Raw genomic sequence first — 27,830 nt, 5'->3', positions numbered from 1 at the left:
GTCTCTGAGGACCAAACACACATTAAGCCGACTTGTGAAATGGTGGCCACTGATATCAAATGGTTTTTGTTTATCACATTTACGTCTTTCATCCTAAAGGCTCACGAAAGACACACTGCTTCTGCTTCTTACTGGGCCAGTGACAAGGCTTTTCATGTGTGTCAACCTAACAGTCAGCCATTACACCCTGAGACTTAGACCTGAGCAGCTGGAAAACAGCTATTACAGGGTTTGAACTAGAGCTCTGTTCCAGCGCTGCCCCCCTCCTCAGCCTGCGTGCCTGGACTTGCCACCGCCACAGGAAGAAAGCCCCTGCTACCCATGGGGATATTGTGTTTCTCTGTCTGCTTCAACAGCAGCACGTAAAAGATCTCAGGTCAAACACCAATACATTACAGACTCACACACACTGTCCAATAGCCCCATATTGCACAGAAGAGTAGCCCTGTGAGAGAAACTCACAGACGTAGGTTCAGACCTGCCTGGCACTCCATGTAAAGACTGGGACAGGGGCATACTACGAAGAACAGGAAGGAGATGAAGCTTGCTAGACTCTTTTCACGAGACTGGTTTTGAGCTTGCTTATTTTGGCATTCAGTATCATGAGCTGTCACTATCCAGAAACATCTGTAGGCTCTTTAAGTTGTATAGCTTTTAACGCTGGGGTAAGAGGTTTCTAAGTCACACCTCCCAAACACTACCACCACATTGCATTAAGTAGACTTATATGTCCCTACTCTACCTCCAACTCCCCAAAAAAGAAATCCTAAATTTCATCAATGATATCAGACGTAGCAGCCCTCATTGTCAGAAACACTCCACAAGATAGGGTGGCAGCTCTCTCCCCTCCAGCCTCGCTCTGTACAGACTGAGGGTCACTGTTGCTACCCACTCCTGTGACAGAAGATTATACTACCGTTCACTCCTTCGGGAAAGGAGCCAAATTCACATTTTCATGCATGACCTCTATTCATTGCACATGGTTTTCTTCCTGGTGTAACTCTTCCCCCAATCACTGCATGCAGTTATCATTAGGTGTAAGACCACTGTATGCTTCTTTCCCTCTCCTGAGTGCACTTATCTACCATCCTCGCTTGACTCACCCTTGCCACGACAGACTTGAGAGTTTGGAAATGAATTCTCTCACCATCGATTTTGTAAGCCCTATATTAATCACGACTTTGTCTTCCTAGTGGGGAGGGTAAAGCATCTTTCGTGAAGTTCTCATATCTTATGCCTTCAGCCCAGTCTCCATCCATCGTTCATATCAGTCAGTCAATTCAGCCCTCCCAGGAGCTCTAGTGTGAGGCAGCACAGAAAACACCTAGGGAGGAGAGGTTGGGTTTTAATTCAGTTTTGTGTGGCCTAGTATTCGTTCTCCGTTGCTGGAAATGAGTAGATGAGGCTCACCAGTGTGATTAGCGGTTTCTCTCTGAAAATCTTTGGGCATCGTATCTTCACAAGGATTCGCCTGTAAAGATTTGCATAACTGCCTGTCTATCTGATGGACTGGGGAGAAAACAGGCACTCAACATCAGTTCCAGAAGGAATGCTAGGTTGCCAAGGAGGCACCAGCAAACCCCAGAATAGCCTGGAGAGTGACTCAGTAATAAAGTACATACCAGACCCTATGGAGCACCCTCAGTATCAAAAGCATAAATAACCATAGGCTTTGATGCACCGACCTGGCCCTTTATAAATAATGAGAGAAAGAAATGGGGCTTACATACCAGGAGGCACCATGACATCTCAGTGTTGGAGGATCTGGCCTGAGAGCTACAGGCAGATAGATCAAGAATAGGAAACAGGTCTTCTTTGTTTCTGCTTCTCTTTGGCTTCCATAGACATGCCTCTGAGTAATAGTGTTGCAATTCTAACTTCTGTTCGCAGAAGAGTTTGTACAATGAAAGCAAGAACAGATTGTCTTTTGACTCTGGAGTACAGCTGGCGCTCCTCCAGCCTATTCTAGGTGCTTATCCCCTGCCTTTGTGATAGTTCATCTTTGGTTATCAATTGCAGGAGATTAGCATCACCTAGGAGACACACATTTTAGTGTGTATATTAGGATGTTTTCAAAGAGGTTCAGCTGGGGAGGGAAGCACCCTAAATGTGAATGTCACTCCCCCATGGGCTAGGGTCCTGGAACAGATTTAAAAGAGGACATGAGTTCATCTCTTTATCCAGACTGGTTAGCCCATCCCCACCATGAAGGTCTGTATCCTTAAACCATGAGCCCAAGGCAACCTTCCTTCCTTAAGCTGCTTTTGTTGGGTACTTTGACAGGGATATTTGAAATATCCCTATCCTTCAGCATGCTTCTTGCTCAATCTCATAAGACCCTTTCATTCATTTCCAAGTTCCCAGCACTCTCGGCTCCGGTCGAATAGCTTTCTGATCCATTATCTCTATTGATTTAGCTCCTTCTGTATATGTGTCAAAGGCCTTCTTTCTCCCAAAGTTAAAGTCCCATCAACATGGACAAAAATCTTATCTGTAGAACTAGTATAGAATTAAATACAATTTCAATTCTAAATGAGAGGAAAAGCTGACCAGAAGTAGGTTATCTCTGTATGCCTGTCTCTTATATAGACTTTCACAGTTTAACAGAGAAGCCACTAGGTATTTGCCATGAATAAGATTTCATGAATTAAAATCACATAAGGTTAAAACCCAGCTCTTCAGTCACACTTGCCATATTGGAAAAAGTTGTTAGCCATATGTCTAGTGCCTACAATACTGATAAGACTAGTTAGTGAACATTTCTTATGTCAGAGAGAGTTCTGCTAGGAAGTGCATATGGAGACAATGGCCTTCTTGGTCTAGGCAGAAACCAGTCCTACCTCTTAGCCACAGTATAGTGCATCTCAACTTTTGCTGAATAGTTTGAACTAGATCTTTCTTTGTCATAGGAGGCTACAGTGCAGTGTAGGACATTCTGAAGCATGCGTGACATCTATCCCTCCCCAGTTGCAGCTCTTGAAAAATGGCTCCATATCCCCTAGAGGGCTGAACTGACCCCAGCTTAGCAACTCTGCTAAGATGGCAGAGGCAAGAGAGGCCAGGGAGGACTTTACAAACATGCTTAGGAGTGAGATGGGTTCAGGTTCGTGAACACTAAGAGGTAGAGACATGGCAGGAGATGGGTCAGGCTCACTATGGGTGCTCCTAGAATGTAACAGAGAAAAGTTTCAGAATGATAGTTATAGTCAGAAAGAAATTCTTCCCTTGACTTTGGGACTTTTCTTGATACTAAAATGTCATGTATGCCAAAGCTCCCCCAAAAGACAGGGAAAACTGTAAATACAAAGAAAGGCAGCAAAGAAGGTGGCCCAAGGGGCAGATTGCAGGGTGAGTCCATTTATTCCAGTGAAGGTAAAGGGCTATGTCCTGTATCACTCTGAGATTTCTACTGCTGGGTTGAGCTCTCATATCCCCAAATGGCCATTTGCATACTAAATGGCCATTACTGCCTCATCTGCTACATAAGGGCTATAAATTCCAATCCCGAAATGGTCTCTCTTCCCAGGAACAGAGTTATAAAAACGTTTGCCCTTCCATAGGTCTTTGACATATGCTGGACCACATTTGTGTATTTGTCCCTTGGCCCTCTGGAGAGCTTAGCACTTCTCCCTGACCCAGGCAAGATTTTTATGTGCTATGCATTCCTTTCCGTCGTGACATCATGCGTGTATCTCGCCATGGGATGCTGAATCAAGGCACAGGGAAGACTTAGCCGTCTCCAACGAGCAACTGGTTTTCATTATTTTAAGGAAATCAGGTTCTGAAATATTTATGGTCAGAGACCCCTTCGTGGTTCCTTCCTGACCTCTCCTTTCAGGAGCAATCTTGTAGAGAAGGAGAACCCTCTGCCTGCTCCGCATGGGACCACTAACTCACAGCAGAGCTGAGCCAGCCATGCCGTGGGAAGACCACAAGGAGGCTTATTTGCTAGACACTCCAAGCTGAAATGAATGGAACTGAAGCCAGAACAGGGCCAAGACTTAAAAAGGCTGAAGGCCCACCCTGGCAGCAACGTGCCTGCATCAGAGCTTTAACTCATGTTCTTTTCATTTGGAGGATGATGGCAATGATCTCACAAGAAAATAAAGACCGTGAGTCAGCTGTTGTGATGGTACTGAGATAAAAGAGAAGCCACCCCACAGCAGACAGTGTGTGCCTGAGCCTGCGGTAGGATGAGTTGCTGGATGCCTTCAGCAGAGACTTCTACTTAGCCCTTTTTCAAACAGTTGTGGGAATCAACATGCTCGTTGGCCAAAGGGGCCAGCATCATACAAAGTTGTCCTATATAATCTGAGCCAGTTTCAAATGGCCAAATAGTTCCTTCTATGGAACAACTAAAGGCGATTCTTAGATTTTTGTTCTTTTTCTCATAGAAGGTGCTTTTGACATTTTTGAATGGATAAGTCTTCATTATAAGGGTGTCATTTAGCATCCCTAGATACTGAGCAGAAGTTGCTAAGTGATGTCCTTGACACACACCCACACACCCACACCCACCCATATTTCCCAATACACTGGGTGGATAGTATATCACAAAGTTTGTTGCCTTTGAAACTAGAATCTTAGTGCAAGTCATAGGGCATTTAGCAAGAGGCATGTCCTTTTTTTTTTTTCTGGCTTTCTGCTATTGTGAATGTGTGGAGATGCCCCTCCAGGCTGCTCATTCCTTGCCCCATAGTGAGATCTTAGGGGTGGAAAAGAGGAGGCGGGAATGAGCAATTGCACAGATATTTCCATTTCCTCTCCCTGATCATATCCTAATGTGAATACACCCTAATGAATTCCCCCAGGGGTGGGGCAAGAAACCTTACCTAGGAGGGAAACTGCCCCAAGGCAAAGCCTCCTCTGCCGCCGCAGGCACCTTGTCCGGGTGCTTCTGCTGCCGTGCTGGCTCTTTCCTTTTTAGCTCCCCTTTACGGCTATATGTCACAGAGGCAGGAAGGATGCTAGAGTTGTCAGGGGGTCACAGAGATTAGAACTGGATCTGGGTAAAAAGCGTGACATCCATTAATGTGGTTTTCATCCTCAAGACTGGGAGGTCGTTTGGTTGCAAATATCCTGGGAAGGATCTCAAAACTGCCCACACCTTCCAGAAGGATAACAGAACTAGATTGACTTCAATAAAAGAGACCATGTAATAAAAGTGCCAGGTTTCTATGTGTTGGCTTGGTATGGATAGGTTTGTTTGACCTAAAACTACATCAGCATTGGGCAGTGTCGATCGATTCATGCTGACTAAGGTTCTGATTAAGACAACTTCTACTTGTTGGAAGTCATCCAGCCTTACTTGATGTGATTGTCCTGAAGCACCAAGAACTGTGTGAGGACCTTACAGCGATGACAGAAAGGCTGGGGAAGTCTCAGTCTTTTTCTTCAAAAGAAGTTGAGACCCAGCAGCACTGACTGGCTTGTTGGAGGTCATACAAGTGGTGTCTTTTGGCTGCCGTGACCATGCCATGACCAGGACAGTTCCCACCGTACCCTGTTGTCTTGGCATAATTATCACTCTAAATCCTTGTTGTTCTAGAAGGAGTTCTAGTTTGGAGGAAGAGTTTGATGTCCCTCTGTCTCAAACACAATGCCTTCTAGCTATGAATTCATCACTTTTCCCCTTACACAACTCCATCCCTTCTTTCTTTTTTTGTGGTTCTCAAAATGGCCCCTCCTGTCTGAGGCCATCTGTCATGCTTTTGCAAATTAGTCATTCTCAAAGTTTGGGTGACTGTAAGTGACAATCCAAGTCCAGATTTCCTAAACCATGGGTCCCTTTGTTCTCAAGAGGATAAAACAAGATAACCACAGGGGTGGGATCAGCCAGGCACCCAGCAGCCCAAGCCTTGACAACCTTAGACAACCATCTCTGTGCTCCTAGGTTCTTGGTGACAAAGGCTGGGGTAAGTAGATGGTAGCACAAATGAGACTTTTATACGGCTTTTATTTTGTTTTGTTTTTAATGAAATACACACAGGGTTGAAGAGAAATTCACTATAAAATCCCACCCATTGGGCTCTGAAAGTCCCATATGTCCGATGACTCAACATGAAACTCATAGGCTGGTAATACTTTGAAATCCTCTGTGAACAATAAAAGCTAAGCATGAGAAAGGAAGGGTTTCACATATACACAAGGAAAAGGAAGACAAAAAGAAAGAAAAAAATCAAAGATCCTTTCTCATCTGCCCAGTGGAGTGGAAGACACCAGTGTCCTGAATCTATTTATTAATGCCACCCTCATGAATGTCCTACATGTAATATAACTTGGCGAAGTTTCTATAATAATGAGCCAGGAAGAGCCAGCTGTGAGCTGGGAACACCCACAGCTGTGTGCTTGGCTCACTGCAGTTGTAGTGCCGATGAAGCAGAACTTCTGATAACCAAGGTCTATGGGACGTGGGAGCAACGTGTTAAAACGAAAACCCATTCTATATAGAATGGGAAGATAAAAATGAATCCTTTATAGCCTAAGGGTCTTGGTAATGCTGCTTAATTAAAAGGGTGATGTACAGATGAATCTCTTCCTAATGAGCAGCCTTCCTGACAGCCTTGGAAATAATTACACAGCAAACATTATTTAATCCAGGCTCAACAACACAGTCTTTGCTGCCAGCAAACTTGGGTTTGACCAGTGTCTACTGACAGCGAGGAGGTGAGACCTTGAGTGAACCTCTAAACCTCAGTTAGCTTCATCTTTCCAACTGCACAATAAAGACACTGGTCCTTACCAATAGATCCTACTGTTATTGAAAGGGCGAAGGGATAAATAGTACATACATAAAGTGCGCAGCATTGAGTCTAGCTCAGGCGCACCACTCTTATTATTTAAACAACCATAACTTTGGAGATCAAGTGCCAAGTATTGCATAAGACAATGGGGCCTCACAAATGAGTCAAAAGGTCTGTCTGCAGGCAGGATCTTGTAGCCCGGGGCAGTGGCTGATAAACACGTGGATATTAATATGGGGATTCTAAAGTAGAATAAGGTAGAAAAGATCAATGTGTAGATGCTGATTTACTGATTTGTTTACTGACTTACTTAAAGCTCGGCCTATCTGCTGAGCATGATGTCACCTGCTACCTGAAACAGAATGGCCTGGAGAAATAGCTGAGACAGTGGGTCATTGTCCTTAAGCTGCTGACCGCCATGTCCGAGTCTGTAAAACCTCACCTGCTTGGCCTCCCCACCTTGTGTTTTAGAGTATAAAATGAGAATACAGACTGGACCCAGGATTGAAGCATCTCCGTTCTGCCACTCTCTCGGGTCCCAGAGCATATGGTCTTGAAAGATCCCCCCAACAGTTCCCCCCAACAGGCAGAGGGGAAAGTGTATTTAGAATGGTGATGCTGACGTTTCTTAGCGGTTGCTACTTGGGTTCACTTTTGAAAGAAACATGGATAAAGATTCTCCACATACAGAGAAAGATGATTGTAAGATCTGTGCTACTGACGGACTTTTCGCTAAGTGGATGGAAAAGGCAATGGACAGCTAGGCTCCGGCTCAGCTCTTGAACACATTGTGACTCACTCTAAGAGGGGAAATAAAGCTTACTATTGCTTAGTTTTATCTACCAGCCCCCCCCCCCCCACAGAGCTGGGGACACCATGGAATTGGGAAGCATGAGTTTCTGAGGTCCAAGCAGCTGATCTGTGCTCACTCGGTCATTAGTGGTCATGATCTACCGAGAACATTGCCCATGATGGAGGAGGAGCTGCCTCTTCAGGCTTCTCCCAGAATTCCTGCTTTTCTGAAAGCAGAGATTGTTCTTTTGGAAGTTTCAGTACACACTTTAACCACCCCCATTGTGTGTGTGTGTGTGTGTGTGTGTGTGTCTGTCTGTCTGTCTGTCTGTGTGTGTCTGTCTGTGTGTGTGTGTCTGCCTGACTATAACTGTCTCTGTGTGTGTCTTTCTGTCTGTCTGTCTGTTTCTGTGTGTCTGCACATGTGTCTGTCTGTGTTTCTGTGTGTCTGTGTGTCTGTGTGTCTGTCTGTCTCTCTCTCTCTCTCTCTTTCGTGTGTGTGTGTGTGTGCTGGGAATTGAACCCAGAGCATTTTGTATGCATGTTCAGCAAGAGTTCTAGTACTGAACTATTACTTGGCCCTTTTAGTACTTTACATGTTTGAGACAAGGTCTTGCTAAGTTATGCAGGATGCCATGGAACTTGTTGGCCTCTATTTTGTGATCTTCCTGCCTCAGGCTCTTGAGTAGCTGGACTTACAGGTATGCATCACTAAGCTTAGATAAAGCCCAGATTTCATGTAAGAATCTCTTCCTGCTGAGGTTTCTGCCCCATAAGTTGATCTTTATTTACATTGACTGCTTCTATATAACAACTGTCTTGGTAGAAACGGGTCGTAGAACTTGGCAGGATGACATGTTTGTTTGGAGCATCACTAAAAAAATCAGTCCATGAGCTGGGGCCCTGGACCTCTGAATAGTTTAGGGTTAAAGAATCTGGTTGTTCAGGAGACAGGTGAAGAGTGAGGAATTGAGATCAGGCTAGGAAGGAGCTGGAGAAGGCAGAGCAGGCAGTTACAGAAGTGATTTGGGGCCAATTCAATGGGAAACTTGAAGCCAAAGAGGCAGCACCTGGTGCTGGCTGTCCTGGTGAGAGACACAGGGGCTGAAGGACTTACACCTCCGCATCTGCTTCCTCATGTGCTCCGCATGTGCTTTGCCCACAGTCTCCTGACATGCTATTTTTTAAAATTATTTGTGATCTAATTACTGCCACTCTAAGTAAAAGAAAATTCAAAAACGTTGTTAGTGTGAACCTTTCCTTTCCTTTCTGCAGCATTGGTTCAAATGCAGACAAAGAAGCATTGAACCCATATGCTAAAGGGCCAAAAAAGATACGTGATTTGCATATTCCATTCTAACTGGAACAATAGAAACTGCGCAGAACCAATCCCACTGCTTTTGCTTCACTTCTGTTGTTTTTAATTGAAAATTCATGCACTCTATTCTGATCATGGTTTCCCCTTCCCCATCTCCTCCAGGATCCTTTCTACCTCCCCAGCCATCCAGCTCCATGCCTTCTCTCTCTCTCTCTCTCTCTCTCTCTCTCTCTCTCTCTCTCTCTCTCTCTAACACACAAGTCAATAAAATATTTCTTCTTGATCTAAGCAAGCGCTACCCACCACCTCTGCCACTGGCTTCTCAAATGTAAAGAAGAATAAACAGCAAAATGGATGAAGCTGCCTGATTCTTAGAAAACCACTGGCTTCCATATTGGAGGTCAGTTTTTATCCCTGAACGGAAAGTCTGGCCTCCTCTCCCTCCACAGCGAATTGTGATGTAGACAAAACATACTTCTCTCGACTACTCCTGGAAGTCCATAGATCCCCACACATGGTGGACGCACAGAATATGTTGCTCAAAATGAATGCTTTCTGTAAATGAGACAGCAAGGGAGCACAGGCATGTATCCTTGTACACGTTCCCTGTTTCTGCACATGTTGCCTTGTTCCAAATTCACTTACTACATACAAGTTCAAATAGAAGAATGGTGCTTTCTTTCTAGCTTTTCCAAAAACGTGTGTGTGTGTGTGTGTGTGTGTGTGTGTGTGTGTGTGTGTGTGTGTATGTGTTGTTGCATGCATGTCTCTGTGTGTGTGTGTGTGCACAGATTCCATGCATGGTCTTAAGCTAGTCCTTGATGTGGGTGAGTCAGCTCCAAATGTATAGAGATACCTTTCTTGTGTGCCCAGACCAAGGGCTGTGTGAGCAACCAAAGTATCCTAGTCATACCACCATTGAACTTCCCAGTCATCAGTATATGGCCATAGAGGCCAGAGAAGGATAACCCTGGAACTGGAATTATATGTGGCTATGAGCTTTGGTTCTCTGGAAGATTGGGCAGTGCTCTTAACTGCAGAGCCAATTCTCCAGCTCCCAAAATAAGACTTATTACGAAGGCAGAAAATCCTCAAGCCTGCTCAAGGGCCCTTATGGAACAGCACAGGTGGCCTGCTTTGAGGTTGGCTCTGCCCACAGGAAGGATGCATGCATGGAAATAGGAAATGGATCATGGAATGTGTGAGATGCACTTGGGAGGAACACTAATGGCCGGCCACCTTTCACAGGGAGGGATACAAACAGGAGGAGTCTGTGCAGCCAGCTCCATTGACTACAAGAGGAACAGCTCCCCAGTACAGGCCATGCCAGTAGAAAGGACACATGCAGAGGTGAGGAGACCAAAGTGAATGAAGAGCTAGAGGTTTAATTAATGCTCTATCCTGGAAATTCCAGGGAAAATTGATTAAATACAGATAAGGATCAGGAGAAAGAAAGATGCTGTACATATTTATGTAATGGAGTGTCTCTGGATGTGGGACCCAAGTCCAAACAACAAATTCATTAATGTTTTCTATACTCTTTCAACTCATAGCCTGAGGGGTAGCTTTATACAATGTTTTAAATAATTTCATGAAACATGAAACAAAAAAAAAAAAAAAAACATACAGCATGGGATATTTTAGCCCCTCAGACGTTTCGAGATTTGGGCCTTTGGGTTCAAATGCAAGATGTCCCTCCTGGACTGGCCAGTGATTTTCAGCAGTTCATGGCTATTTGGATGTGTTTTCAGGCACTGAAGACCCTGTACCACTTCAAAACCCCTGAGGTGAGCTGGTACGGATGTGGCTCTTCAAAGTATCAATCCTGCTGGATAATTCTGCTGCTTTCCCTCTTCTATCCTTAGTAAGAAAGCAAAATAATATCAATAACATGGCAGCCTTCTTCCCTTGTAAAGACTCCTACCTCTGCTCTCCAAGAGTTTTCAATACAGAAACAGACAGGAAACAGGTTACAGAGACAGCAGCTAATGGAAGGCCACCAACTTACCAGACACCAAAACCTACCATGTATCTGTGAGGTTTTGCAATATAGTAACTCTAGGCTGTCCTGGGGAATGTTTCACAACTCTGTGACTCTATCCCTCATTGCCCCGCACAAGAACACAAGTCTTTTATGTTAACTTAGAACAGACTTTCTCAGCCTCAGCCCTGCTAACAGTTCATGTGAGATAACTGTTGACAAACACCATCCTGTGAAATGCAAGTTTATATAGCACTGTTGGTTTCTGTGCTGATTAGGGAGGGCTTGTTTGTTTGTTTGTTTGTTTGTTTCCAACTTGACAGAAGCTGGAGTCTTCTGGGAAGGGAGAATCTCAACCTAAAAATGCTTTAAGCGTTATAGACAGAATCTCTTGTGTACTCTATGGCTATATCACCTGTCAATAAAAAAAAAACTTATGGTCCATAGGAAGTGGTAGAATAGAAGGTAGGACATGGGGTAGAGCCAGGCATGAGAGGATTCGCCACCCACGTCCATGAAGGAGGACAGAGTGGAGCAGAGGTAAACAGGCATGTGGCAGAAGTTAGAATAGAATAATGGCATGATTAGCTTATGAACTAGTCAGGGAACAGCCAAAGCTTGTAGACAATATAACTGAGTCTCAGAGGCATTATTCTGGGAGTTTGGAGTTCTCAGTAGGCAAGCTTGTGGTGCATTTTCTTAATGGATGTGGTGGGGTCCCACCCACTATGGGAGGTACTACCCCTAGATAGCAGTTGTAGGTCATATCAAAAAGAAAGTTCAGCAAACCATGAAAAGTAAGCCAGTGGGCAGCAATCCTCTGAGGGCTCTTCTTCAGTGCCTGCCTCTAGCTTCCTGTCCTGCTTGGGTTCCTGCCCTGACTTCCCTTGACAATAGACAATCATCAGAATAAGCCAAATAAAGTCTTTTTTTCCTATATGTTGGTTTTGATCACAGTCTTCATCACTGCAATAGAAAGCAAGTAAGAACAGAGGCTACCCACAGATACCAATAGCAATCCTTTAGTCCACTGCACAACAATCATGCCAGATGCCACCCTATGTGAAACCCACAGACAAGTGTCTATGCTGTTCAGGAACATAGCTGAACACAGCAATGCTTCTTACATTAGCCAGTGTCTGCTTTCTGAAAGCATCTCTTTATTACCTCTAGTCCCCGGCTACTACTGAGTGGCAAGTCTCCTCTTTTAAAAAAGCATTTGATCAAGGGCTGTGTACAGCTACAGAGATTCAGTCCATTATCATCATGACACTGGAGCAGTAGCTGAGAACTACATCTGATCAGAGAGAAAGAAAATAAGAGAGGGAAAAAGAGAGAGAGAGAGGGAGAGAGAGAGGGAGAGAGAGAGATACAGTTCATAAGTTAATCATGCCATTATTCTATTCTAACTTCTGCCACATGGCTGTTTACCTCTGCTCCACTCTGTCCTCCTTCATGGACATGGGTGGCGAATCCTCTCATGCCTGGCTCTACCCCATGTCCCACCTTCTATTCTACCACTTCCAGACACTGGACTTACCATGGACCTTTGAAACCTTGAAGTGACAATTTTCCTCTAGTAAGGCCACGCCTCCTGATCCTTCTGATCCTTTCAAATAGTCACTCCTTGTTGACTAAGCATTCAAATATATGAGTCTATGGGGGTCATTCTTACCATTCTTATTCAAATCAACACACACACACACACACACACACACACACACACACACACCCTGCTTGAAGTCTACAAAGGTGTTTGTTAACATACTATCCCTTTTCTAGCTCTCTACAGTAGTGTATATTAATATTTGACAATAGCTTGATATTAATCAACCTTATCACATGTCTCGTATCATTTAATTCTCAAGGAGAAAAAGATAATTTCAATAAAGTAGTATTCCACTTTTTTTTTTTTCCGAGACAGTTTCTCTGTGTAGCCCTGGCTGTCCAGGAACTCACTCTGTAGACCAGGCTGGCCTCAAACTCAGAAATTCGCCTGCCTCTGCCTCCCAAGTGCTGGGATTAAAGGCGTGCGCCACCACGCCTGGCAGTATGTCCATTTTTACATATGGGAAAGGAAGCCGAGAATTGATAATTAACTTGTCCAAGATCACCAAGGTAGAAATGGATTTGAACTTGAATTTTAATTTTTCTCAGTTTTATTTTATATGTATGGGTATTTTACCAGCATATCTATCTGTACCTAGTGCATGCCTGGAACCCACAGGGGGAAGAGGAAGGCATCAGAGTACCTGAGCTAGAGTTATAGATAGTTGTGTCCTGAGGATAGAACCTGGATCCTCTCGTAAAACTGCCAGTGGACTTAACTGCTGAGCCACCTCTCCAGCCTCTTGAACTTGAAATTTTTAGCTGCTAATCTAAGACCCTTTCACTTCTGTGGACATTTCTGAAGTTGAGTGTATTTGAATAGCATCTAAGGGTTCATTTTGTGTACAATGCACATTCCTAGGTCTCACTCCTAGGTACTGGGTCAGCAGGGGTATAACAACAACACCTAAAAATCAAGACATCAGCACACCTATCCTTTGATTCTGGTCCATCTGGTCTGCAGAGGCTATGTAATAGTTGGAAACCAAACTCCATTTCACTACATAATATGGCAACTTTTTGAAGAGCCATTGGCAGACAAAGGATTGAGGGAGAGGAGAGAAGATTGAAGAAGGCAGGATCACTATGGCAATTTGGAGTTAATGAAAAGAGTTGATACTCTCCTTTCTGCTCCATCCTGGCAGTCCTAGTCAATTGTCTGACAGTGGCAATGCCTTACCACAAGTGCTGCTACTCCCAGAGATAGATGCCCCTGGCTTTTTCCTGCTCTTGTGTAACCAAGCACATGTGGTCCGCTGGCTGGTTCTCCAGCAGGAACTAGGGCTTCTGTCAGCTCCCTGACAGTTCCTCCTAAGGCACTTTCTTTGGCTTACTTTCATTACTGGACACAGCGCCATAGCAATGCATTTATCCAAAGATGCTTTAAGAAATCCTTGGCCTTCCATAGAGCCTTTTTCCCTGGAATCTTGACTTCTGTTTGGACTCTAAGAGCCCTGGATGAGCCCCAAAGTCTGGTCTGGTCTCTTTAGCTTTTAAGTAGTAAGGCAAAGCCAGGGCTGGGAGATACTCTGCAGCAATGTGCCTTCCAATGAAGAATATTAGAACCCAATATTCTTGAAGCTCAGAGTCCATTAAAATTCAATAGATCATCTAGGGACTCTCTCAAGCTTTAGATCTAGCCAAGGGAAAAGAATGTCCGAGGCAGGCTTGTGTTTCAAACTCTAGCCCTTCCAAGTCTCCCAAGAGGCATAAAATAAAACCTACAGATAAAGCCCTTTGCTCAGTGTACCCATTACTTGTTTGCAAGCAATTGTATGTCTGCCCTGCAACCCTCCCCAGGGTCATGGCACTTTTAAATAAGCATCTGTAATATGACACACCCAGCCTTTCACCCACCCAGCTTGCTGGGAGTTGAGTGTCTCTGACTTGAGATTGCATCGCTCTTCTCTCTCCAGCCCAGCCACTGCTGCTGGTGAGTCTGTCTCTCCTTTGATGAGTTGCAGCTTCTGGGATAGGTCTGTGGCCACTCCTGTGACCCAGAATGGAGCACAGCTGCTCTACTTAATTGTTCTGCCACGAGTTCACCATTTGCAGAGAGCCAAATCTTGTTCAAGACCGTGCTCCTAACCCAGCCAGGCGGGTCAGATGGAAAGACAGACCGTTGACTCCCTCAGAGCTAGAGCCCTGGAGATTGAAGTTCTGAAGAGACAATCCCATCCTCTGTGACATCTACATATCTCCTCTTTCCCTGGGAGGTAGGGAACTGGGAACTTGAGTTCTTCGCCATTATGCCCCTGGTTGCTGAATTATAATCAGAACCTGCTGGTTGCAACTAGGACCCCACCTAGCTCTAGGATAAACGTTCCAAGAAGCCTTTGAGAAATTGAGATCTCCCTTCCTCAGCTTCTTGCTTCTCTTTTGTCCCCTCCGTCTTCTCCTCCTGGACTGCAGATCAAACCTAGAGCCTCTCACATGCCAGACAAGCACAGTTTTCTTCTTTAAAGAAGAAGGAAACCTGAGACACTGTAAAGCCACGATGTGTGTCTTAAATCTATGTAGGCCAGGCAAAGAGCTGACTTGTCTACGTAGCCTGGCTCACTCCCCTGCTCCCCCCACCCCTTTCTGACCAAGTCACAGGTCACTTATGCAGACCATTTCACAGACCATTTCATAATCAAGAGGATGGCTCTATCAGACTTCTCTCCTTGATCACCACATGGCCATCTTCACCCTATAATTTGCATGGCTGAGGCAGGAGGATTGCTGAGACTTTGAAACCACCCTGGGCAATAGTGAGACTCTGTCTTAAAAAGAGGGAGGAGGAAGAGGAGGAGGAGGAGGAGGAGGAGGAGGAGGAGGAGGAGGAGGAGGAGAAGGAGAAGGAGAAGGAGAAGGAGAAGGAGAAGGAGAAGGAGAAGGAGAAGGAGAAGGAGAAGGAGAAGGAGAAGGAGAAGGAGAAGGAAGAAGCTCACACTCACAGTATGTTTCTTGACATTGGCCACAGCCTGGAATGAGACCTGGAATGGGGTGGTCTCCTTGTGTAGTGACCAAAGGCATCATGGTAGCTGACCATCAGGGCACTGGTCTGGCCTTTGGAGGGGAGGATGCTAGAGTATTGTTTCTTTGGAATGACAAGAACAAAGGAGCCTTCCAATAAGGACTTCAATCTTTTGAAGTCAGACCCTAGAGCCAGAGTGACTGGATTTAGCAAAATGTGAATAGTGTTTGTTTTTTGTTTGTTTTATTTTGTTTTGTTTTGTTTTTTTAAGACAGGGTTTCTCTGTGTAGACTTGGCTGTCCTGGAACTCACTCACTCACTCAGGCTGGCCTCAAACTCAGAAATCCGCCTGCCTCTGCCTCCCAAGTGCTGGGATTAAAGGCATGTGCCACCACCCCCGGCGTGAATAGTGTTTCTTAAATGTACTTAACATATAAAATATTTGCTGCTTCTCTGAAATTCACATTTTACTGGGTGCCTTGTGTTTTATCTGCCAACGCTCTGGACAATCCTCAGTAAACATGACTTTTTTTTCCTTCAAGTTTGTATTTGGTGATGAAGGTGAGAAACACAGGCTATGGAAATATCTCTTAAGAGAAGGAGCAACCAGAGGCCTTGAACCTTAGCGAGTTGTGAGCCCATTTTCCCTTTCACAGGCAGGTTGAGTTGCTCTCCACAGAGGAATATGAGGAGGGATGGCTCTCCCTAAAGTCAGGGCAAGAATGTCTGACCTCGTGGCCAATACTCCACAAAAGGTTGGCTTGGCTTCCTTCCTGCCTCAAGAAGTTGTTAGTTGCTGGCTGATGTGGATGGAGTTGGTGATGCTTGGGAACTGCCTGATACTTGCATAGAGGATTTATGAGGTAGTAGTAGCAGAGCAGGACACTTTTGTAGTTACCTGTATGTGCTCAGGGAGAAGCAATCTCACAAGCTTTCTTGATTTAGACTCATCAGCTGATGAACTACATTTCTAAGAAAAGAAAGGCACCAACTCTGGTAGAAGCCATTGGTTACCCCACTCTTTCTTTCTCTTCCTTCTTCAACACTGTGCTCCCTAACCCACTTCTCTGTGGTGTTTTGTTGTTGTTGTTGTTGTTGTTGTTTTGTTTTCTGTGTATGGATGGTTTTGCATACATTTCATCTGTGTACTGTGTGCTTGCCTGGTGCCTACCCAGGACAGAAGAGGAAGTCAGATCTCCTAGAACTCGAGTCACAGACAGTTGTGAGCTGCCATGTGGGTGTTGGGAATTGAACCCAGGTCCTCTGGAAGAGTAGCCAGTGCTCTCAATGTATAATCCTGATTGACAGGAACGCACTGCTTGCTGTGGGCATAGCACTGACCAGACTTTTCACTGGCAATCTGACAGGGTGTGGCCATCCCCAATGGGACTGATTCCTGAGCCTTTCCTGGGCTGAGGAGGGAATGAGAGTGTGTGCAAGTTTGTTTAATGAGAAGGTGGGTTTCCCTGTTGCTGTTACTGTCAAAATCCTTAATCAGAGTTGTTAAGTTACAACCCAAATAGGAATTTAGAGATGTTAGAGATGGAGTCCAGGAACTTGTGCATGCTAGGCAAGTGTTCTGCCTCTGTGCTTCACACACAGCTGTTTGAATTTGTGACATCAATAGAATATCTTAAGATTGTTTTGGCTTCAAATAATAAAAGAGACTTAACTCAACTTGTTACTGGGTAAGAGGGAAAGGAGGAGAGGGGAGAGGTAGTAAATGTAGGGACAAGAATACATCTTGTGGTGCCACAGTAGGATGGTCAGACAGTAAGGATAGCACTCAAGAGCCAGGGGACCAGAAGTCTACAGAATTCTGTTCCCTAGCTTGCTTACTCCTAACATTTTCCTCTCCCTTTGGTTCAACCTTTGGCACCAATAACAGATGCTAGCTCACACCCACCAAGGTCATGTTGGAGACGAAATGAGTGAAAGGCTGTGTGTGTGTGTACATGCACCTACAAACCTAAGACCTTCTTATGACAACTCCCCACCTCTAGGGAAAGGCTTTGGCCATGAAAGTGGAGCTAGTGCCCATCCCTGGCCAGAGGACTTGGAAGAGTAGAGTTCAGTAAGATTTTCAGGTTGAAATGAGAAACCCCTCAACTCGATGTAAGCCAGGTGAACCTTCGTAATGTGGGTCAATCTTCCAAATGGCGCCTGTGCAGGTAAACGGGGTTGTTTATCTTTGCTACTTTGGTATGAGGACAGGAGAGAGATAATAAAAACAGCACAGAAACAAAATGCAGCTTAACTGCCCAATAAACCTATCTGTTAGTCAGTCTTCTATTGCTGGGAAGAGTTGCTATCACCACGGCAACTCTTATAAAACATTTCACTCAGGAAAACATTTCACTGGGACTGGCTTACAGTTTCAGAAGTTTCAGCCATTATCATCATGGCGGCAAGCATGGTAGTGTGCAGGCAGAAGACAATACTGATTACATAACAGGTACGAGTCCCCCATGTCGTCAGGTCGCAGACAGTTGAGCAACAACCCGCCTTCCCCTGCTTCCCAAAGCCAGTGAGCTCCTGACCTCAGCCCCACACTCCTTCCTGTCACCCACCCTTCCTTCTTTGATGAGCTGTAGTTTTAAGTTTCTGACCTATGCCACACTTGGCAATGGGGTCCATATTTCTCTCATCTCTCTCACTGTTAACCCAGAGGCATCTGGTGACTGTCCCCACCATCCCACTGAAAGGACCTCTCCAAGAACACCCATAGCCTAACTGTAGGATTCTCCCTCCTTGTGATTTATAAAATACCATGACGGTCTGAACCCCGTCCTGCTCCTCCGACCCTTTCTGCACTATGCCTTCTTGGAACTGATTCAGACTTCTGCCAAGTTTATCAGGCTTTTTATCTCCTTAGGAAATTGAATTTTCATAAGGAACCAGACAAACAACAACAACCAAAAAAAAAAAAAAAAAAACAAACCATTTTTCTAAGCTTTATCTCAACATTATACAAAAACCCCTCCCTTTCTCTTTAAAATAGTGAGAAAGTCCTGCTGGTTGTTCACCGGCCAAGGCTTGGTGCCCAAGACCAATGTGGATACAATGGCTGAAGGGATACCCAATATTTTAACTCTTGTTCTTTTTATCAGCTGGGGCCCAGGAGATGACAGGACCTTCTGAGAAAGCTCTGTAATGGATTGTCCCCTTCATTACTTTACAAGCTCTTCTGGGGACATCATGAGCACTCTTCCTTCAGCAGCAGCATCACTAAGCTCCATGACTCCAAAGTCTGCATCTCCACTGGTCACATCTCTCTAGATCCCAGACGCAGGTACATAACCTCTTAGACTCTCCACGGTGACATCCCCACGTGACACCAGAATGTCCCGTGTCCCATTAAATCTACCACTGTTTCATAGGCTTGTTTATTAGTTTCCCTTTTCACAATGACACCAGACTTCACCCAGTCTCCCGAGGTTCCTCTTGAGAGCCCTTCCCTATCTTTCTAATCACATGCAGACTCTGGTCTTTTCTCTTTTACTTATTAACACCTTCCTCCTTTCTCATCTGGAAGAAAGCTGTCCCCATGGAGAAAGTCTTTCAAAACTTCTAGTAGATGCCTGATACCATGGATGGTAGGTACCAAGTCTCATACATACTGTGTTTGTTCTTACACACACACACACACACACACACACACACACACACACACACACATACACACACACACACATGCCTATGCTAACACTCAGTTCACAAGCCGGACATAGTAGGAGATGAACAACAGCAACTAAAAATAAAAAGATTCTGCTGTGATGGGACTTGCCTAAGACACATGAATTGTCTATTTCTGGAATTTTCCATTTAACATTTTAGTGCCTTAATTGACAGCATGGGTGAAGGAGGACAGCTGCACTTGCATGGGTTTGTAATGGATATCTCTCAGCCTCCACTCCTGGAGCTGAGTACTGAATGAGGCACACATCTGGAGTAGCTGGGACTTCAGGAAACCCAAAGGTCTCGGCAAAGATGAGTCAGAGGCCCAGTCAAGAAAAAAAAAAAATAAAAATTAATAGCAGATGAATGAGGGAGGTGATGGTTAGCATCCAAGAACTAGACTGGAATGCAAGGTGCCATCGTGTCTTCTCTTCTGCAAGATTCCTGAAAAGACCAGGAAAAGAGCCCGAATCCAGCACCCAGTAGGACACCACCTCAGAACCTTAACAGCGAACTTTGACCTCCACCCACCCGATTTTCACGACCACCGTGACTTTCTGCTTGCCTGCACTTTGGCACCAGTTTAGAATATTTTGCTGTTTGTAGAGAATGTTAAAACGTTTGTTGCTATGCCTCCAGGCTGCAAATTCCGGTGCCCAGGCAGAGCCCCCTCTACTTTGCTTTCTCTATTAAGTCTTCCCCAGTGAAAACAAAGGGAACCCTTGTTTTGAAGACATTTAAAACATACCTGAGGATTTCCATTTCGCTGGAAAGCCAAGCATCTCCAAGGACCCATCTCTAAGAGCTGAGGTCATTTGAAGAGCTGGATACCAACAAGATCTAAGCTCGGTTAAATGGAGCCAAACCACCCATTTTGACTGTTTAGCCAAATTCAAGTATGTCCAATGCATTAGAATACTAAATCCTCAACAAATTCTCCTTTGGCGTGACCTGACAAGATCCCTGGTATTTATTTATTATTTTTATATAAATGGAAAAAATTATAGCAGAACTGGGAAACTTCCACAGGTAACTAGGTTAGAGCACTGAATGAGACCCAAGAGAGTGCTGTACAGGGATCTTCCCTGCCAAAGAGCAACAAAAGACTTGACTTTCTGCTCTGCATGCAGGTGGCTGATGGACTGTTTTACGATGGGGATAATTATCTCTGTCTTTCTCTCTTAGTTACCTACCAAAATAAACTGCAAATCCCAACATATTAGAAAGACTCCATCATCAGCTGGCAGGCAAAACCTTAGCAGGGCTCCCTAGCCCTGGGAGATGAAATTGCTAAGGAAGAGAAGTCAGTCCATCTATGGTTCAAAGGGCCAGTGTTAGGTACAGTGGGGAGCTTTGGGAGCCGATTCTTCCTCCTTTCCTGGGGGGGGGGGGGGCACTACTGACTCCCAGATGATGGTCTTTCCGGACATCTTTGATGTAAATGTGGCAAAGGTCTGTCTTTATTTCCTCATAGTACCAATTCTTTAAAGGCAGGTCAAGCAGAGAGCTGCATTCGATTTATGATGTTCAACTGGGAATGTCCCATGATACAACAGGATTGGAAAGAGCGAGAAAGAGAGGGACTCTTGGCTAAAGATACTTTTGCTAGTATTTCAACAATTACATATCCAGATAGAGGCTTGAAAACAGATTTTCCTTTCCTTCCCTTCCCTTTCCTTTCCTTTCCTTTCCTTTCCTTTCCTTTCCTTTCCTTTCCTTTCCTTTCCTTTCCTTTCCTTTCCTTTCCTTTCTCTTTTCTTCTTTTCCATTTCCTTCCTTCCTTCCTTCCTTCCTTCCTTCCTTCCTTCCTTCCTTCCTTCCTTTCCTCTCTCTCTCTCTCTCTCTCTCTCTCTCTCTCTCTCTCTCTCTCTTTTTCTGGCAGATAATTGTATTTTAATTATATTCATCCACACTCCCCACCCTTCCCTTTTGCATCCCCTCTCCCAATTACTTCCCTTGGTCCTTTAAACAGTTTGCTTCTACTGTCAGGACACATGCACATGCAGGTTTGTATGTGTTTATATGAAATCTAAAAAGCACAAGTGAGAGATGTGGGAGTCAAGTCCACGGTGGGTGGTGCCTACTCCCTAGGCAGTTGGTCCTGGGCTGTATCAGAGAGCAGGATGAGTAAGCCATAGAGAGCCATATATTCTCCCATGGTTTCTGCTTCAGTCCTTGCCTCCAGGTTCCTGCCTTGAGTTCCTGCCCTGATTTCCCTCAGTGTCAGACTGTGACATGGAAGTATAAACCAAACACACCCTTCCTTCCTCATGCTGCTATAGGTCATGGTATTTTATCAGAGCAATAGACACCTCCATACTTATTTCCATGGTGGAGAGACTAGTTTGTGTTCCATCGGCAGTGGATAACAATTCCTTTTGTCTTTCTCCTCCCCAGCCCAGTGTGATCACAATTATCATGATGCTCTAGGATTGGCACATAGCTACAGAGTATGTCGGGTTCATGCTTCTACAGTGAGATGCATGAGGCAGGGTGTTTATAAAGACAAGAGGGTCTATTTACCTCACAGTTGTAGAGTACAGAGTCTAAGATCAGTCAGCTCAACTGGAGACCAGCCTGCAATTCCCCAAAGAGCCCCACTGACTTGGTGAGGGTGCACATCACAACCAGAATTGGGTTGGAGTAAGCGCTCACATCTCTAGCCAGCGAGCAGCAAGGAAGGTTACCACAATCCCCCTCTAGAGCACTCCCAATAACTTAAGGACCTCCCATAAGCTGCCCTCACCTTCCAGAGGTTCCCCCCTCTCTCCCAGTAGCACAGCATTGGGAACCAAGCCCTTCTATGGGAACCTTTGGGGAGCATTTAACATTCAAGTCTGCACCAGTCCTCTGCTTATCTGCACAGTGGCTTATCCCCTAGATCCATGTGCTATGCTCTGTGGTACCTTAAAAATCACAGTACCAGCTGAATTAGAGCTCGGACTTTATCCCCTGGATCTTCCAAAACTCTACATCTTCCCTTGACTGCCATTCTTCAAATAGCCATGGCTATTAGCATAAATACGGTCATTGCTATTTCATATCACACGGACACTATGAGCAGTAACTCTGTGACTCCTAGTTATTCCAATCACAGTGTGTACAGAGTGTATCTGGAAATGAATGAGGAGCCTAGAAACTTTTCAGAAAAAGGAATGATGACATACTATAGTTATTCCCAGTACAAAGTGACTAAAGCTAAAAAGAAATATATGCCGATATAAATACCATCCCATGCTGGCAGGAACATGCACTGTCCTGGAAAACATTCACATTAAAGTTAAAAATGTACGCATAGATCATGTAGCTAGTGCATCTATCTCTCGGTTTTTGCACAATACAAATAGGCCTCCAAGTGCAATGCAAAATGGCGAAGCACTAGAGAAGATTTCACTGTGTATCAGAAGCAACGTGGACAGACACAGCTGCTGTGTGCGCACACTAGAATAACACATACAACAAAGGCAGGTACGAGCTATAGCCATCAGAAATAGCATCAATGAATCTCATCAACCCGATCCATGTGATGTGTGGTCTGTTTCTGCCAACTACACAAAGAGAAAGGCAGGGAAGAGACCTCAAGCTGGGAGAGATAGCTTTCAGTGGGTCCTACTACTGAGAGAAACTGGGGACCCAACAGTTTATTTTTGATACTATTTTGTTTATGTGTAGATACAAGATTTGTGACAGTTATTATATGTAATTAGTTTCCCTTTCCACTTTCACTGTGCTTATGTGCATTTGATGTATGTGTTGCATGCATGCATGTGTGTGTATGTGTGTGTGTGTGTGTGTATGTTTCTGACAGACATTGTTGGAAACTAGAAAATAAAATCACACAAGATAGTGCATTTTTTTCCAATAATAAATCTGGAACATCCCTCCACTCCCCAAAAATGAGGTGTTTAAGATAAGAGTACACATTATAGTCCTATATATTTAAGAACTATAGCTTACACCAAGAAGCTAGTAAATAAAACTTCTCTCTGGCTTCAGGACTATTGGGGCAGTTGCAGCCTCACATTGGACTATGTAACACCAATGGTCCCCGGTCCAGCCTCCCATCCGAGCCTTCCATCCCATGTTTCAAGAGCTTTGGTACCCTGGCCATGCACCTCCCAGCCCTCTAGTCTACTTTTACCTTATAACCCTCTGCCCCAGGAAGGTGAGCCAGTGGTAAAGAGCTGGAAGTAGGCGAGGATCACTGCGCTGGAATGACTAATGTCCTATTACTCCGCACATGGTCTTTAAGAGAAAGCATGATCAATACATTGACACTACCTCTTGGCCACAGACTCATTCAGAAAGTGCTAGAAGAAATTCAGAATCCAAACCCTAAGACCCTATCCAGAGTCATCCTGGCCTGGACGTAAGGGCAGCACTGCCTTTTAAGTGTAAAGAAAAGACAGCAGAGAACCTAGTCGTACGTGGCTACAGTCTCAGCTGGGCCTGGGGCTGAGGGAGACAGACAATAAGCTCCAGGCCAGCAAGCCCTAGGAACTTAGTGAGGACTGATTCAGAAAGAAGGAAAGATGACTGGAAATAGGACGTATTTGTAAAACATTCCCCTAGAATGCACGAGGCCCAAGGTTTAATCTCCAGTGCTAGAAGGAGAATTTTAAAAGTACGTGCAGGGGGGATTTCATTTTAAACACCCAGAGTGCCAGCATCACTGCATGCCTTCATTTGGGTGTCAAGTATGTTTCTTACAATTTAGGAAGCTCTACTTTTGTTCTGTATCGACATATGTATTTTGCATTTACACACACACACACACACACACACACCCCTACACATACAAATATAATTATATAATTCCTAGCACTGTATACTATGACTTCCCCCAAGCACAGCTCAACCCTAAATGATTGCCTTGTAAACACAGTTTGGCAGTTGAAGTCCTTGCAGATGTGAGGATCTACAGGGGAATGAACAGGATGCTGGGAACCTACCTGCAACTCCCCGCTGGGTATCAGCTCCCTTGGGGTAGAGAAGCTTGGTTGATCATGCATGGGGTCTGCAGAACACAGGAGTCATGGGCTCTTGTCCCCTTGCCTTGCAAGTGTCTCAGAGGAAAATTCCCTCCCCACCTCCTCGCCAAGACGAGAAAATACTGTGCTAAGAAATCCAAAATTACAGGAGGCTGTTCCCACCCATGGAGAAGCAGTAGGGACCAACTCCCATTGCCCTCTGCTTGGATTGGAAAGCTTGTCTTCCTCCTTCGAGAAGCTGGGTGGGGTTAGGAGAAAGTTGGCTTACCAACTACTGTGTGCCAGACCCATTCCTCCTCAACTTTCTGCTCTAACGCCTACTTCATTTTGATTTTGTTCTTGACAGGGGAACCTCTTTTTAATATTTTCCATAAATACAAACAGAGAGAGAGAGACAGAGAGTGTGTGTGAGACACACACAGAGACAGACAGACAGACACACACACACACAAATTAAAACTGATACCTACAGCTGTGAGGAAATGAGAGAAAAAAAGTGAAGTATTGGCCAGCACCAGCCCTCTGAATGCCCAGTTCATTCTTCCAAATAAAAAAAATAATAAAATAAAATTCAAGCTTTGCATCTCAGCTATTTTAAAAACCACATTTCCAAAATATTGCTTTTCCCTCTTTGTGAGGGAAATATGAAAAACACATGGCTTGAGTGATCCTTGCAAGCTACTAGCAACAGGTAAAACAGGAACTGGGGGTGGCTTCAAATAGATAAACACAGAAATATGCTAAGTTGGTTTAAAGGAGGATCGCAAGATGAGGAGGAAGGTGTGAAAGAGCGGAAAGCAAGTCTAAAGCCCTGGATTATAGATGGCGTAGAGCCCTTGATGAGAAAACTTATAATGTGCCTACTACTCAAGCCACACCTAATTTCCATCTTCTTTCTTCTTTTGTTCTCTCTTGGCATACTGCATATGTGGCCAAGGTACCTATCACTACACAACTCACTTTGCACAACTAGACTGTGAGCTGCCTAAGGGCAGGACCGAGTTATATGTATCTTTGACATTTAAGTAGATATAGCAAGAACTTGCTATGGCTTTGTGCATACATGAATAAATGAGTGGTGGATTCCATTCACTGTGCTGTGGATTTAACTTCCCCTGACATCTGTGATGTGACCCTTCAAATGACAGAAATGTCTCGACCCATTCCAGAGTTTTACATGTTTTTGCATTTCTAACTTGTGTCTTCAAGGCTAGTGAAGTGTGAGTCTCCAGCACCAGACGCTGGCGGAGAAGCACGGCAGAGTTGTTCATGGGGAGATATGACAAGGAGGAAACAGGCCAGCAGACTGCAGCCCTGGGACTGTCCTGGAGATCCAGAGTGCCAACGCTCCTCAAGAGAAAATGTGGGCGAGGGTGAGTCCTGACAGAAAACACAATTTTGTGATTGTCTTTTTCTCTAGTGTCACAGGGATCTATTCCTCTCACACCGTGTGACGAATGATGTGCCAAGCCTGGAATTGATATCTGGAGAGAAAACATTAATTATAGGACATCAGATGTTGCTCTGGTGGGCGGTTTTTTCATATAGATAGGCTGCTGTGCACATGGAATTTTCTTCCAACCAGAAGTCTTTGTTGCTGTCATCTGGATACAAGTGGGACATAGGAGAGCAGGTGCTTGGGCAAACCTGGAAGTCTCCAGACCTATTCAAAGAGGTGGTCTGTGTTGTGTGTGTGTGTGTGTGTGTGTGTGTGTGTGTGTGTGCTTTCCTGTGCTGATCATTTGGATAACTCCATGCATATTAAAGTGCTCCACAAGAAAATGAACTTCCTCTAGGGTAGTTCAAATTAAAATGATCAGCTGTTCCTATGAAACTAACTGGAAGGCTGAGGCAGGGGGTCAAGACCTACCTGGGCCACAGAATGTGTTCAAGGCCAGCTAAGGAAACTTAGCAAGACTGCTTCAAAGTAAAAAGAGGACTGGAGTGGAAGTTCAGTGGTAGAATGCTTGCCATACATGAGGGAAGCCCTTGATTCAGTCCCAAGCAATGCCACACAGACAGACAGACAGACACACACACCCCACACCACACAGACACATACCCCCACACCACTAACACCACATACACACTACAAAAACACCACATACACCCACACACACACAGTATACCACACATACAGAGCAACATACACTCATACCCACACAACATGCACACACTCATGCACACCACACCGCACAGACACACACTTTACCACATACACACCACACACACACACACACACACACATCATATACTACACCACACACACAACACACCACACACAGAGAGATATACATACACATACAAACACATACACCATCACCACATCCACCATTCACACACACATACACAACACATACATCATATACCATACCTTACACACACAACACACCACACAGAAACATACACACATACATACCACCACCACATACATCTCACACACACCCACGCCACCACCACCACCACCACTACATGCACACATGAAAATCAGTTCATCTATCTAAATATGGAATCCTAGAGACTCTTAAAAACAAATACAAAGCTCCTGTGGACTGCACCTGTGAATTGACTCCTGAAGGAGGCAGGAATCACAACATGGTGTGGTGACACTGGGGACTGGGGGTCCGGGATCTGCGTTGGACCTCACTCTCTTACTTAGTCATGTCAGCCAAGAGCTAGCTGCTTGGCCTCTTTGGTCCCCTGTCTCAGACCTTAGAAGATGGCTCTGGGAAGATGAGTTAAAGGCTGAAAATAAAATACTTAAAGCCTTGCACTTTAAAGGAAAAGTTAGTTCTTGGACACCAGACAGCTGCTTTCTGTGTCACACAGAGAAGCACCAACTACAGACGAAGAGAAACCATCTGAGCAGCCACAGCAAGCAGACAGGCCGCTTCTGCTTGCAGAAGAAGAGGCTGTAAGGTAGCTTTTACCATCAATGAAAAGACTGCCCAGGAAGTCATTAAAAAACACTTGAATTTTCATACCACCTTGGTGTTTTAAGATAAAGTCGAGACTTCCGGCAGCAACAGGGAAGATTCCCAGACACAGAATTGTCTCAGCTTTAAGTCGTCATTCATGCTGAAGTTGAGAATGAGCAGGAGTTGAGAACACCTCAGGGGCATGTTTAGCCAGGATTGTCTTTTGGGAAAAGCTCTGTTGAAGTCATAAACACTCTCACAACCAAGCTTCCTTCAAAAACACCCAGTAAAGGAAAGCAGGCCCAGAAGTCATTGATCCACTATGACATCAGCAAGCAACGGAGAGGTCACGCCGCACCTGCAGGACTATCTGAGGGCTGCAGAAGGGCTAGGCACCCTTTGCAGCCCAGCCTTGTTTGATTTTGGTTTGTTTTCAGAGAGCTGGTAGTTAAACATTTACCCAGGCACACCTGGCGAAGACAAGGAGGCTGGCTCTGAAGGCCTGTAAACTGCAAACTGCTTTCGTTGGCATTCATCCGCTGTGGCCTCAGAGGAAGGCAGGAAGCCGACCATTGGAAAGGCGAGCTGCGGTTAATCTGAAGACAAAGCTAGATCATACTTCACAGAGACAAAAATAGTCCGTGGACACTGTCCCTTCTTCCCTAGTAGATACAAGTTCAGTGCAGAGCCAAGGTCAACATGTCCTCTGTATACTTATGTCTGGTTAAGAGGGTGTGTGATGGATGTGGTGTCCAAAGGAAACTTCAGCTCCCCAAACTCCAAGGGGCAGCCCATATATCCAGAAATGAGCTCAAAATGGACTATAGAATGTCTGGCAGTTA

General features: G+C 44.8%; 1 protein-coding gene across 2 annotated transcripts in view; it reads left to right on the top strand.

The window, feature by feature from the left end:
* Nedd9 (neural precursor cell expressed, developmentally down-regulated gene 9) overlaps positions 1-27,830 on the top strand; it is a 177,447-nt gene that overhangs the window by 36,059 nt on the left and 113,558 nt on the right. For both annotated transcript variants that reach the window (NM_001111324.2, XM_030247179.1), the window contains exon 2: positions 25,280-25,443. In NM_001111324.2, coding sequence (NP_001104794.1) covers positions 25,432-25,443 — 12 coding nt within the window. In that variant the 5' untranslated portion in view covers positions 25,280-25,431. The remainder of the gene's footprint in view (positions 1-25,279; positions 25,444-27,830) is intronic.

Source organism: Mus musculus, chromosome 13 (assembly GCF_000001635.26).
Source record: "Mus musculus strain C57BL/6J chromosome 13, GRCm38.p6 C57BL/6J".
In the NCBI taxonomy this organism is placed as follows: Eukaryota; Metazoa; Chordata; class Mammalia; order Rodentia; family Muridae; genus Mus; species Mus musculus.
This window is presented reverse-complemented; position numbering and strand designations above follow the sequence as displayed.